This window comes from Pygoscelis adeliae, unplaced genomic scaffold, assembly GCF_000699105.1.
Source record: "Pygoscelis adeliae isolate BGI_AS28 unplaced genomic scaffold, ASM69910v1 Scaffold145, whole genome shotgun sequence".
NCBI classification, from domain to species: Eukaryota; Metazoa; Chordata; class Aves; order Sphenisciformes; family Spheniscidae; genus Pygoscelis; species Pygoscelis adeliae.
In genome coordinates, this window is record NW_008824866.1 from 2,021,241 (window position 1) to 2,034,674 (window position 13,434).

Below are 13,434 nucleotides of genomic sequence, written 5' to 3' on the forward strand. Positions count from 1 at the left end.
GTTTCCACGGGGTTTTTTGCTTGGCATGCGCCCCATCTCCCCTGCTAGGATAGAAAGAAAAAAAAGAAAAAAAGGGTTTTTTTTTTATGCAGCAATACAATCTTGTTGGCATGCATTGGATGTGTTATCGGCAACAGTCTTTTTATCACTACTGTAGCTGAGCTAGCTGTTCTTAGTCTCGTCTTTTCTCGCAGCTGACAGTGTCTTAAGAACTAGAGTACCTCTCTTTCAGCCTCTGTCTTGTTCGCCTCCCCTAACGATGGTCCTTGATAACAGTGTCGCTTCTTGGTCCCCATCTGACTTGCACAATAGCACGCAAGTGTGGCGGTTTTAGAGGCACCCGTCCAAAAGGATGTCAAAACATCAACCGGTTTCTAAATGATTCAGATGGTTTTTTGGATCCTCCTTGGGGAAGGGGAAAATGGGACAACCTGCTTTTGATCTACAGAAAGACATTTATGGGTCAAAGGCTGTAGTTTCTTCTTATGTTCTCAGGAACAGTGATCTCCCTTTTCCTTGTTAGAGGTTAATTATTTGATGTTGCTGTGATGCCTATGAAGCCATAATATAGGAGTGTGAGCTCTCATCTTGCTCCGCTCTACGTGCAAAACAAAAAGACAGCCCTTGCCTGACGGTGCTTCCAGCCTCGATCTAGGAAAGGGGCAACACGTGTGTGGCAGTGGGAGTATGGAGAAAGACAGCGCTGATCAGCGATTATGCTGTGGCTTGCTAGTTAGCCTAAAGAAAAAATGAACTCTTTTGTTCCTAGGCCTTGTGCCAAAAGAGGGTTAGGGATGGATGTGGAAGATAACTGGAAAGCTACAAACTTCAAGCTTTCACTTAGAGTCCATTTCCTTATCTGTAGCAAGCTCTGTCTATAATTGAAGCGCTCAAACCTTCTCAAGAAGATGCTTAGGAACACTGTGGGCGTTCGGCGTTTCCTTAGGTAACCCAACCAGAGGGCTTAGCGACCTTAATGGTTAAAAGCGTTTCCTGCTAGTAGCCACTGAAAATTGAACTTTACTGCAGTTAAAAGCCACTTCTGCTTGCTGTGAATGTAGAAGAAGGGAATAAATGTTTGCCTCTTTTTGTCACATAATTGACTACTGTTGTCATTTTTTCCTTCCCTCTGTTAAGCCTTTCCATTTTTAAAATTTTACCACTTTTCTTCAGACTTCTGATCATTCTTGTAGCTCTCTTAGAGCCCAGATGTTTCATTTTCAAGTATGGTCCTAAAAAACAGCCTTTTGTCACTACTGCAGCTGAGCTGTTTGTTCCTTGTCTTGTATTTTCTTGCAGCTGATAGTTCCTGTCAAAGAACTAGAGCGCATAACTTCTTGAGTTACACTGTACCTTTTCTTATTGCTACTGAAGACTACTTTAAATTCTAATCCTATCCTTTTGTGCTGCTTGAATAAGGAGGTAGCTGCCTAAATGTCTATAGGAGCAGTATTCTGTGGAGCAGGTGGTTGTCCTTGCATTGAACAAGTAGGTGATGGGGTCCGGTGTCCTGGGGAGGACACCCATGACATAGGAGGCCAAAATGACCCTTTAGTGTGGCCTGAGAGTTATAGGATGAAGCTGGGTATACTGACCTTAAATAATATTCTTTATGGGTTGTATCTTCTTTTAATGGCCGGGTTTGTCTAGTGTAGTGTGTCTTACTCCCTTTCTCTTTCTAAATGCAGGCACTCATACCCTCTTACATGTGTATCTTCTTCCCTATTTAATTATTAAACAGGTATTTAATCTGTAATAATTCTGACATTCTGTGATAATTTCACCATAGTAATATTTGAATTAACTTGTAGTTAAATCCATGTATATTTTTCATATATAGTCTTTACTTATTCAGCTACTTTAATGGCTTCTATTGGCTTTATTGGCTCATGCATAAATATTCAAAGGCTGCAAGCATGCTGATCTGAGGTGGTTGAACATTCAGCTTCTCGGTAGTAATGGGATTTTTTCATCTTAACTGCCAAATGTAGAGTTCAGGCGTATAGTGACTAATTACGTGTAGATTTAGGGAAGCATATTGAGAAATAACAAACACTGGTTTTAATTAAGTATACGAGTTACTTTTCCTTCTTACTTAGACTTACCATACATGACTAGTTGGGCACTTGCTGTGAAAATGAACCCACCGGTAACTATGTAGTGTACTTTGAACCTGAAGAGGGGATGTGCCTTCCCACTGTGTTAACTTGTAAGCAGTGGCCCTGAACGGTGTGTGACGGGAGAGAGAAGATACGCTGCCTTGGGCACCCCTGGGAGCCCTTGCAGGAGTCTCTGGGAGAGGTGTGTGGCTGTGTCAACAGAGGCGATGCGATGTCTGGAGCAGAAAAATCTGTGCTTGCCCTTTGCATCTCTCTCTCTGACCAGGAGGAAGACAGGTGGGGAGCTGGGAGAGCACCTCGGTGAGCGTAGGCACAAGGCTTCTGTGCAAAAGTTGTCTCCTCCTGTAGGAGAAGGTGGGGGCCGACAGCTGAACAGACCTTTGCACGGGGAGGAGGATCTAGAAGAAGATGCTCAGCTCTGAGTAGAGACCTAGGTTTCTTCTGTGTTTATCTAGCTGGGAGGGAATGGTGAATGCCAGTGAAGCTGCCTCTCCTCTTAGGGAGAAATGTTCACTGGTGCCTCAGACTGCACTAACGAGAGGGTTTTTAATTTGTTACCTATTGCTTTGTCATTAAGACCTCTGTCATCATTTTTTTGCAGGTTTCACGTAAACTGTTTACCAGTCATGCCTCTGCATGTCCCATACCTAAGCTGATAAAGCATCTATGCACTTTAATCTCAAGTCTATGCCACTCTTCTAGTACAGTGTGAGCTGTGCCTTGAACCTTGGATATAAAGACCTACCAGCCAAAGTCTTGTTCCTGCCTTAGTAATGTTCCAGAGGTTAAATAACATGCTCATGGGAGAGATTAATAGCTTGTCCAGCCAAGAGCCAGAGTTCAGTGAGAAAGAAGATGACGAGTGGATTCTGGTTGACTTTATAGGTAAGACGTCTGTCAAACGTAAGCTCTACTTAGAAACCAGTAGCTTGGGAGAAACTTTACCTAAGCAAAACCAGTGTGGATTAGAGCGTAGGGTGTCTTCCAAACAAATGTACCAAAACATGTTATGTAAACTGATGAGGAAAAATGATGTCAGATTTATAAGCCTGACACAGGCTTCAGCAGAACCACTTGTACAGATAAAATGTTTGATTTATTACGCAATTGTATTGCTTTACTGATAACAGTTGTTTTACATGTCTAGCGTGGCTCATCAGGGAACTCCCTTTTCCCCTCCCCTTGCTTTTAAAAAAAGTAATAAAAATTTGTATATGTGCTGATAGGGGTTTATTTCTGTTTCTTTGTTGGTTTTTTGATATCCTGTTTCTGGCTACATGCAACCTTGTTGCGTCCATGGGTTCCTCTCCACTGACTAATGGCCACCTACAGCGGACACTTGCACTAATTGCTCCGTGGAGGAAGCAGACATCACTGAAGCATCAGCTGTGGATGGCTCTCCTGTCTTCTCTTGTTTACCGTCTCCCTTGGAACACTTGCCAGAGGCCAGCGAGTCTTGCTTCATCCAGTTTGAGTCATGTCCCATGGAGGAGAGCTGGTTTATCACCCCTCCCCCATGTTTTACTGCAGGTGGATTAGCCACTATCAAAGTGGAAACCAGTCCGATGGAGAACCTTCTAATAGAGCATCCCAGCATGTCTGTGTATGCTGTCCACAATACCTGTCACAGCCTTAATGAGACTGGATGTGGAGATGAGGAGTTTCACAGCCCAGGTAGTCCCAGGTATGTCTGACCTCTTGTCAAGGACCTCTGTTGCTGAAAATATCTGGTTTCTACTTGATCAGCTTAGACACTTAATACTGAATTTTCCAGCATATTTCGGCAAGTGAATAAAGCATGAATACTACACAAGGTGGGTAGGGTGGTCAGGGCTGCCTGCCTGCTTAGAAAAATGTTATACGAGATGACCGTGTCAGGAAACAGTTGGGGTATGCTATTTTGACGCTGCAATGAATATTTATGGAGCCTAATTGTTCCCTTGCAGAATACGCTCCAGTCCTGTTGAAACTGGTGGCAGTTAACCATATAGCTGATAACGTAGATTTGAAAGCACTTTGCCCCCTCCAGACCTATGTGTATTTTTCATAACTGTTAGTCAGTACCCTTTTAGTCACCTTGTGAGATGAAAAAAATCTTACTTTAACTATCCTGACAGGGAAGTCTGTTTTGGTATTTTTTTGTTCCTCAAGGTAGTGATAGATTAGGACAGGATTAAATTTTTCCACGGGTGGCTTGTGGGGGGAAAAAAAGCAAACTGAAATATTCCACAAAACTTACTCCCTTCAAGGTAAAAAATTGTGCTGCAAACTTCTACTTTTAGCAAGGTAAGAAGTTACCTTGTTTGATTTTTGCAGTCCTAAAGATCCAGCCATGTGGAGTTACTGCAGATGCATGTTTGCCATGCACTGCTGCTTTGATGGTAACTGTCCAGTATATACAGCTATACGAGTATAGTATACATAGATGTATACAAATAGAGTATTTCTGCCATCGTGACTCCACACTTGCCCATGTGTTCATTGATCTGGAAATAATTGGGTGTTTCGTGAATCCTGGTTAATAGCAAAGACTGACTTTTCCTCCAATCTGGTGCCTACACTTAAACAATTGAAAATGGAAAAAAAAAAATCACAGTATAGTAAGCTTTGTTACACAGGAAAAAATGAGTGTAGTGGTAGAGTTGCTGTAGGCAGATGCCCATTGACTTTTCTGATCACTTCCTTGCCATATTTAAAGTTCTTATTTCAAAGAAATGGGTGACTTGAGATGTCATGCTGCTGTATAATATTGAAGTATAGTACCGATACCATTAATCTTGGAGAACAGGAGATTTGCATAAATATTTGGGGAGGGCAGTTTGTGATGTTAAGCATCAAGGGTCTAGCTTAACGTAAATCGGGGGGGGGGGGGGGGGGGGGGGGGGTGCGAGCACCTCTTAAAAGGAGGGTCTGAAGGAATTAGTAACACACAAAGTCAGTGTCTGACTTCTCTGACTTGTGAACAAGGGATATTGGTATAAATTCTTCTCTAGAACATGGTATGTTACACTATGTGGTACAGTTAAGCTGCCTTAATGTGTTGGGAAGCCAAAGGTGTGATGATCCTCAAGTGGTGTGCAATTAAGTTTTTTCCACACTGAACTCTGTGCTGTTGCTTCGTCAGAGGATCTAGACTTTTGTATAAGAGTTATCTTGGGTGGCAGAACTGGGAGTAGATTTAAGTCTAAAGCTGAGGTAGACTACAGAAACTGGGAAAATCAATTGCACTGATAACGCAGTAAGTTTCAAAAGCTGTTTTGAAGTGTCTAGTGGTTTAATGGTTGGCCATTTAACATTGTAGGGCCAAGAAAAGCTGCTTAAGGCACACTGGCACAGTAAGTACTACTGTTTTGGGACAGTGCTTTTTGTTTGATCAGGCTGCTAGCAACACTGCTTCCTCTAGAGCCTTGTCTGCCAAAACAATACTGGTTTCAGGACTAACCTTTGTGCCAAATGATGTTACTTGATCAAGCCTAACTACATCTGCTTTAACAGGCAAAATGCTAAGTGCAGAAAAATTACTTAAATATTAATTGGGGCGGGATCTGAATACCTTAATGTTTCTTGTGAGGTCTGGCTCTATAGCACAACTAGCAGGACACTTATGCTTTCTAGCAAAATAGATGCTGGGGACACAGCAGTGAATATATGTAGCAGCGGTCTGGCTTTAGACACAGCCCCTCTAAAATGACATTTTGACAACATTGATGGAGGCTCATAGGCCCTGTTCTTTTGGTGCCTGGAGCTCACTAGTGCCAGGCTATCAAAGAGAACCACTAAGATATCGAAATGCCGTATTAGAAGAGTATGGGGCCTTCTAGCTAATTCAAACCACCTCTGCTATCCTAGTTTCACTTCAAGGTGACAAATAGAAAAGTATTGGTTTGCAAACCGCTGCTGGAAGTGTATTTGATAAGAGGGGGAAAAGCTTCAGTCAGCAATTTAAACCGTTTTTTTTATCCTTTTGTGGAGGAAATCTATTTGCTCCTTTTAAATTCCTTTCAAAGCAAAAGGATGTCGTATAAACTTCCCCTGTTCGTCAGGTTAGTCATTTTTCCATAACAAACCACAATGCTCTGTATTAGCAGTTGATGCCCTTCTCTAGCTAATGACGTGCAGCGAGGGCATGCTTAGGAAATACAGGTTCTAGTAACACAACATGGTGTGGCTTCCTAGCTCCTTACAGTTTTCCCCTGTAAGACTTCATTTGGAGTTCCACCTCCAGCACTGTTGCATGTGTTAAGGGATTGCCCTGCATAGAAAACAGTAGCCCAATATTTGCAGGCACCCTCATGTGAATTAAACTGGTGTAATCTGCAGAGAAAAATGTTTACAAGGCACTGTGAATTGATTTGTGCTATCTTATTCACTTGTTTCTTGCTTTGTATTTCAAGTGCTAGGTTTAGGACAATATCCAGTTAATGAACAGGGGAAAACCAGCATGTCACACGTGGCTATTCTGGAGTCTGTAGGCTTCAGTCAGTCATCTCAAGCTAGTGAAGGAGCCAAAAGCAAGTGGATTTGGATATTTAAAAGAAAGTAGAAGGGAGGAGTATTCCCTTGCTGACAGGGAGTATTTTGCTCCAGTGTGAAGTGGGTGGAGGCAGAAGAGCTCACTTCTGTGCCAGGCACCTGCAGCCCCCCCAAGAGCAAAGCTACAAGGGTGTACCATGGGCACGGCAGACCAGACTTATGTCTACAGAGACATCATACAATAAATGCAAGTTAAGCTCTTCCAGAAGAGACTTTATTATAGTCATGCTAGTGCTGAAAAACAGACTTCCCAAGAGACCTCTTGCTCATGCCTGAGCAAGCTCCTGGTCTTGCAGACATCTTTTCTGGGCAGCACTGAGTTGACAATTCGTTGGGTCCTGGGTGGGCGGAGAGAAGGCAAGCAACTCTGGTGCCACTGGGTCTCACACCAGCTGTGGCATTCAGACTTGGAATTTGCTTTGCTTTTAAAACTGCCAGGCTATTCTTAGCTTTACTTTGGAAGTTTCAGGAAACACCAGTGATTGTTCTGTCAAGTAGGGAAGTCCTTTTTCAATATGTCAGTCCCTGCTTGCATAGGCTGCTGGTTTGTTTTTTACTAGTGCATGATGGAGTAAGGGTTTGCCAAAACTGCTGACTCTCTGCTCGTGAAATCTAGAGGGCTGGCTGAGGAACAATCCTTCTAAGTTATTTCCTCTGTGTGTCACAACTGGTCTATCTTTCCCATTCCTCTGCATGAACATTGTTTGGATATATTTGTGTGGCTGGCAATCCAAACACACTGTCACTAGTGTGCTCCTGTTTTCAGGATGAACCGCCTATGCTCAAGATGATGCTTTAAACCAAACTTTGCCTAGTGGATAACTCCAAGTCTTCTAAAGCTGGAGCAGTGTGACACACATTGCCTTATATTTCTGATTTATATTGCATCTTGGGCTTAGGGAGGCGGGGTCGGGAAGGAAGGGTGCAATAGCATAATACACCAAAAGTCCAAAGGCTATTGTGGTGCCTTCACACTAAAAGTGAGTTAGCAGCACTACGTGTTACTTACCAATGTGGTTTTCCTAAACTGGCTTGACCTCACCTCAGCCCAAATGTCTGTCCAGTAGATTAAGGGTGCACTTCTGAAATGCTGGGTGTTGATGTCTGTGTTCTCCTGCCGTCTATAGTTTGCATGTATTTCCAATGCACCTCAGTAATGACTGATATCTGCTTGTTATGTTTCTAGACTGGAGGCCCGAAATGAAACGGGACAGCGTGTTCACTGCTACGTCACAGCTCTTGCTACTCATTCAACTTTTCTGGAAAAAAACAAGAGCTTTCATCCTACCCACTGGATAAAAGAACATAATGAAAGACACTATCTCAACAAAAACGGTATCCGTCGCCAAAACCTCACCAGGGATTGCCACTCTCGGCAAATCAAGCACAACAGACTGTTTGTTCACCAGCCTTGCCAGCGTCAGTTCAATTACTGATGGCTCTCATGGTTTTAATCTATGGTCCAATTGTTTTTAGGTCGCTCTTGTTTTCATGCATAGTTAAGTGTGGTCAATCTGAAGCTGGTCATCAATCCCTCAAACACAACTATAACTAGTGTTGCATTCTCTTGAAATGACACATAAATCTCTGAACATCTTGCAGCAAGTCCTAAACATTGATGTTAAATATCAACATCTTGGAAGCCTATCAGTACGATAGTTTGTGTGCTGTTTTATAAACTATGATGTATAGATGGGTTCTTAGTTGGTATTTTAAAGAAACTTAACTGAGATGGAAATCGGTTACATTTTGCGTTAATCAAAGTGGAGATAGAAAATTTGAGGTTAGCCGTATGCTTTAAAGACCAGTACTTGACAGCTTGTGTGTCTGTCTGTATTCAGCATATATGATTACTTTCTAACACAGAAATTTTATAGCTGCCGGTGGATATTACATAGCTATGCCGAACTGTTAAAGAAGGACATCTAATCTAAATTGCCTAGAACCTACTTGTGTTAGTGGAATCTGTGTAGGTGTGTTGGGTACTTAAGATGGGTATCAGAAAAGGGTTAAACGTCCCCCCAGTATTGTTGCAGTATGATATGGCACTGTGTTACAGATGTAGTACCTCACAGTGGAGTGGAAGGAAAAGTGGACCTATGGGTTAAGTGCAGACGCACAACCCAGAGAGCTGAACTGGGTGTTACTTGGCACAGTTCGAGTTCTTACTCCCTTTCTCTAGCTCTTTCTCTTTCTGTCTTTGAAAGATGTATTTCCCCTACCCTATTTCATTTAATCTCTAGTCTAGTTAAAGGAAGAAGATGGTGGATTGACCATTCTTTTAATCCCATCAGTAGCTGACTCTTCTTTAAAGAAGTCAGGCTGATGGATAGCTATTTCTGAGCTGCTAATTGCTGTTAGATTGTCTCATATTTACAGATTGAGAATAGCTCAAAAGTAGCTAGAAGGAAGGTTTTATCAGAAGCTGTCCTAATTTTCTCTTGTTCTCTCTATGAAAATGAAGTCTGAGTTAATTGTGACTGGAAATGAAGGGCAGCGTGTGGCAGGGAGAAGAGCGTGCTGAAAAACAGTCTTACACAACTAAACACAGTGATAACAGGGTGTATAAAAATTGAGATAAATTGGCAGTGGCTGTTCTCCTAGCCCATTGGGGGCAGCAGGACTGGATAGCAATTCTGTGGGCCAATAGGAAAGAAAAGCCATTCAAAACTAACAAGTAGTTTTCTTCAGAACACTGTGTGAGATGTTTTGGAAGTTGGCAGGCACTTAAAAAAAAAGTAAAGTTCACCTGTTAACAAAGTGTGTATTACAGAGCAGCCATGTGGCATGCCGAACCCTGATAGATTAATCTAGGAAGTAGATTAAATGGCTGTAGAGGTGAGGAAACAGAAATCTGCACTGAAAGAAAGGGGAAAATATAAGTAAGTTTATCCCCCTTTCTGTCAGTGCTTAATGTGACTTACTGTTTTTTCCTTGTGTTTAGTGCCTAGGGCATTAAAGTGTTAACATTCAACCATGTCTTCCAGCAGTCCTTATACAGAAGTTAGTATGAGGAGTCTTTGAAACTAGGCAGGATCAATAATGTGAATTATTCCAGACCTATGAAGTATTTTAAATCAGCCAAATGCTTCAATTTCACTGAAGCAAAAACCCAACAATTTGGATTGACCTTGATGTAGTGGTACTGTTGCACATTCTGCAGCTAGAATTGTTGTGGCATATACTTAGTGTACAGGAAACAACGTTTATAGTCTCTGTTTCACTGCAGATGTGCTGCTTCACTGGGATTAGTTGGGATTGTTGCAAAGGGATGATGACAAATAGTTAAATGTATAAAAGCTAAGAGGTGCTTTCCTGGATACACTAGTCTTTTTTTTTTTTAAGACACATTGAATTCACATGGACAGTGAAAGAAAACAAAATTGGTCACATCATGTGTTTCCAGAACAGAGATTTTGTAACTGCTCTCTTCAGCAGTATGTGCCCATGTCCATACAACAATTCTTTTGTGGTCCAAATACTCTGGTTTATCTGCAAATAGCTGTAGCTTCACCAGTCTCTCACTGATACTCTTACTAGCCTCAGATTATCTACCTTTATCACTCCAACTTTTTGCCCGGCTTAAACTTCCTTCTCCTCACTGCCAACTCTCTAGCTCAGGAAAATTCTTTGCTTTCCTTTATTTTTCTTTTTATATAAAAGTAACTGCTTTCCTTCAGCTTTAATTTTCTTAAAGTGAAATGAAGGAAGATGGAGTCTCCACCTCCCCATGTTGGAAGGAGTAATCCTTCAACTTTTAACGGGGAGATGGAGTTGAGAGTATAAGACTCCCAGGCATTACAATGAGAGCCTTGGTCTGTTCTTCTCAGTAGGCAAGTAAATGCAACTTTAGACTGCTCCTAGAATTGGGAGATACTGATCTTTTTATACTACATTACTAGATGACTTTCTGGTGATGAAAACCTATATCTTTCAGGATATAAACTGTTTTGTTGCACAAAGCTGTGCTTCTCAATTTTTAATATTGGAAACCATATTATTGTGTGAGAGAGTACTGCATCAATGGCTTTTTGTTAATTTGTTTTACATATTTATGTTGGTCTAGCCCTGTTTTGTGCCTGGAACTATTGGGCAATTAGATTTGTTTTGGTTTTCTGTTTTAATAGCGAGCTATGTGGCTTTTTATATGGTTTTCGAATTGTATTAAAGTGTGTGTGTTTTTTCTTGTAAAAGTGGAGGCCTTGCACTGTCTCATACTGATTGATATTCATGAATCTTGCTGAAACTGTATTTTCATATGTATTGGTCAATAGGCAGATTTGCATTTTAAACTGTGCCTTCTACACAGCAAACTTGAAGATTCAAAAGGGACATTTCAGTTAGGATTAATACTGTATGTCAGTCTATGCATATATGGCAGCTTCTCTCCAGAGCCACTTCTTTATTTGTAGCAGTCCTTTTGATATGGAAGAATGTCTGGCTCTTATTTTTAATAGTTTAACACAAGCTGAAAACCGACAAAATACAGCACTTTGCCAAAAAGTAGCGTTGCTTAACCAGTGTGTATTTACTAAAGCGATCCTCTGTATTTTGTTTTCATAGTGCGTTCTGCGCACCATGGGGAGACATGATCTTAACTCTCAATAAAAAATGGCCTATTAAAAATTGTCAGTCTGTTCTCTTATGTTACAGGTCAGTCAAAATCCAAATGCCTGAGTACCCCATGAGGTGTGGCAGGTGCAAGTACTGAGTATCTCAGCATGCTTGCTCTAGTACAGAAGTTCTCCTGGGAATCAGTTTCCACTGCTGATCAAGTGACAATGCGTGGTCTAAGAAGTGCTTATACATCTCTGCCAACTGCTGCGTTTCCTGGTCAGCATGCAGAAGTGCTGCAGGTGAACAGGACAGAGATAAAAACATACTGCCACTTAAAGCGTGCACAGGGTGGGGGGAAGGTTTTGCCGTATCTAGGCTGAACCTGTCTTGTTTCAACTCGTACCCATTGCCTTTCATCCTCCTGCCATGTGCCATCGTGAAGAATCTGTATGGAAGACTGCTGTTAGCATTCAAGAGGTGGAAGCAGGGACAGGTAACCTGTGAGGGACATAGAGACCCTGTGCAAATGTCCAGGGATGGGGTTAGGGAAACCAAGATATCTGTAGCTGAACTTGGCAAGGGTTGTGAAGGACGACAGGCCTTCCACAGGTATATCGGCTGCAAAAGGAAGACTAGAGAAAATGTGGGCCTGCTGCTAAACCGGGCGGGAATCTTCTCCATGCCCTTTATCAGGAAGGCTGATGTAATCCTTGTCTTTGCCTTGGTCTCTACTGGTAAGACCAACCTTTGGGAACTGCAAGCCCCTGAGGCCAGTGGAAAAGGCTAGAGCAAGGAAGATCAACCCTTGGTTGAGAAGGGTCAAGTTAAGAAATGCTTAAAAGAGATGGGACATACACAGATCTATTGGACGCATCCATGACTGGCGAAGGAGCTGGCTGATGTCATTGTGAAGCTGTTCTCAATTATTTTAAAGGTTATAGCAATGGACAGGGTTCATGAGGGCTGGAAGAAAGCAAACGTCCTTCCTATCTTCAAGAAGGACAAGAAGAATAGGGCGAACTACAAGACAGTCAGTCTCACCTTGATCTCTGGGAAGGTGATGGAGCAAATAACCCTGGAAACCATTTCCAAACAGGAACAAGGTGATTAGGATTAGCCAGAATGGATTTACGCAGGGGAAAGAATGCCTGGCAACCTGATAGCCTTCTACAATTAGATGACTGGCTCAGTGGATGACGGGCGAGCGATGGATGTTGTTTATCTTGGCTTTAGCAAGGCTTTTAACACTGTCCCCCATAACATGCTCCCAAACTGATGAATTATGGACCATGTAAGTAGATGGTGAGCAGGTGTATCAAGAACTGGCTGAACTGCTGTGCTCAAAGGGTTGTGATCAGTGGCGTGAAGCCTAGCTGGAGGCCAGTTGCTACTGGTGTACTCTATCAATATTGTATCTTCTGCTGTTAAAAACCTTCATTAATTATCTGGGTCATGGGGCAGAGTGGACAATCAGCAAGCTTGCAGAAGATAGGAGGAGTTGTTTATACACCAGAGGGCTGTGCTGCTATTCAGAAGGACCTTGACAGGCTGGAGAAATGGGCTGACAGGAACCTCGTGGAGTTCAACAAGGGGAAATGTGGAGTCTTGTACCTGGGGGAAAAATAATCCCAGGTACTAGTACAGGCTGGAGGCCAACTGGCTGGAAAGCATCTTGGCAGAAAAGGCCCTGGGGATACTGGTGGACACCAAACTGACTATGAGCCAGCAGTGCACCCTTGTGGCCTCAAAAACTAAAAGCTTCCTGGGCTGCATTAGGAAGAGTGTTGCCAGCAGGTGGAGGGAGGTGATCCTTCCCTTCCGCTGTGTGCTGGTGAGACACATAGAATCATAGAATAGTTTGGGTTGGAAGGGGCCTCTGAAGGTCATCTAGTCCAACCCGCCTGCTGTGCACAGGGACATCTTCAACTAGATCAGCTTGCTCAGAGCCCCGTCCAACCTGACCTTGAATTGTTCCAGGGATGGGGCATCCACCACCTCTCTGGGCAACCTGGGCCACTGCTTCACCACCCTCAGCATAAAAAATTTCTTCCTTCTATCTAGTCTATGTCTACCCCCCTCTAGTTTAAAGCCATTCCCCCTTGTCCTGTCGCAACAGGCCCTGCTAAAAAGTTTGCCGCCATCTTTTTTATAAGCCCCCTTTAGGTACTGAAAGGCTGCAATAAGGTCTCCCCGGAGCCTTCTCTTCTCTAGGCTGAACAACCCC

General features: G+C 42.7%; 1 protein-coding gene across 2 annotated transcripts; it reads left to right on the forward strand.

Moving 5' to 3' along the window:
- The first annotated feature begins 2,721 nt into the window (after positions 1 to 2,721).
- Positions 2,722 to 11,279, forward strand: TP53INP1 (tumor protein p53 inducible nuclear protein 1). Of its 2 annotated transcripts, XM_009324413.1 has the most exons (4): positions 2,722 to 3,005; positions 3,453 to 3,804; positions 5,422 to 5,455; positions 7,840 to 7,948. In XM_009324413.1, exons 1-4 carry the CDS (start codon positions 2,894 to 2,896, stop codon positions 7,855 to 7,857), a joined length of 516 nt encoding a protein of 171 aa, XP_009322688.1. In that variant the 5' UTR covers positions 2,722 to 2,893; the 3' UTR covers positions 7,858 to 7,948. The 2 variants fall into 2 exon arrangements, with proteins under 2 accessions (XP_009322688.1, XP_009322687.1); XM_009324412.1 differs by lacking the exon at positions 5,422 to 5,455 and having other exon boundaries at positions 7,840 to 11,279.
- Positions 11,280 to 13,434: the final 2,155 nt, after the last annotated feature.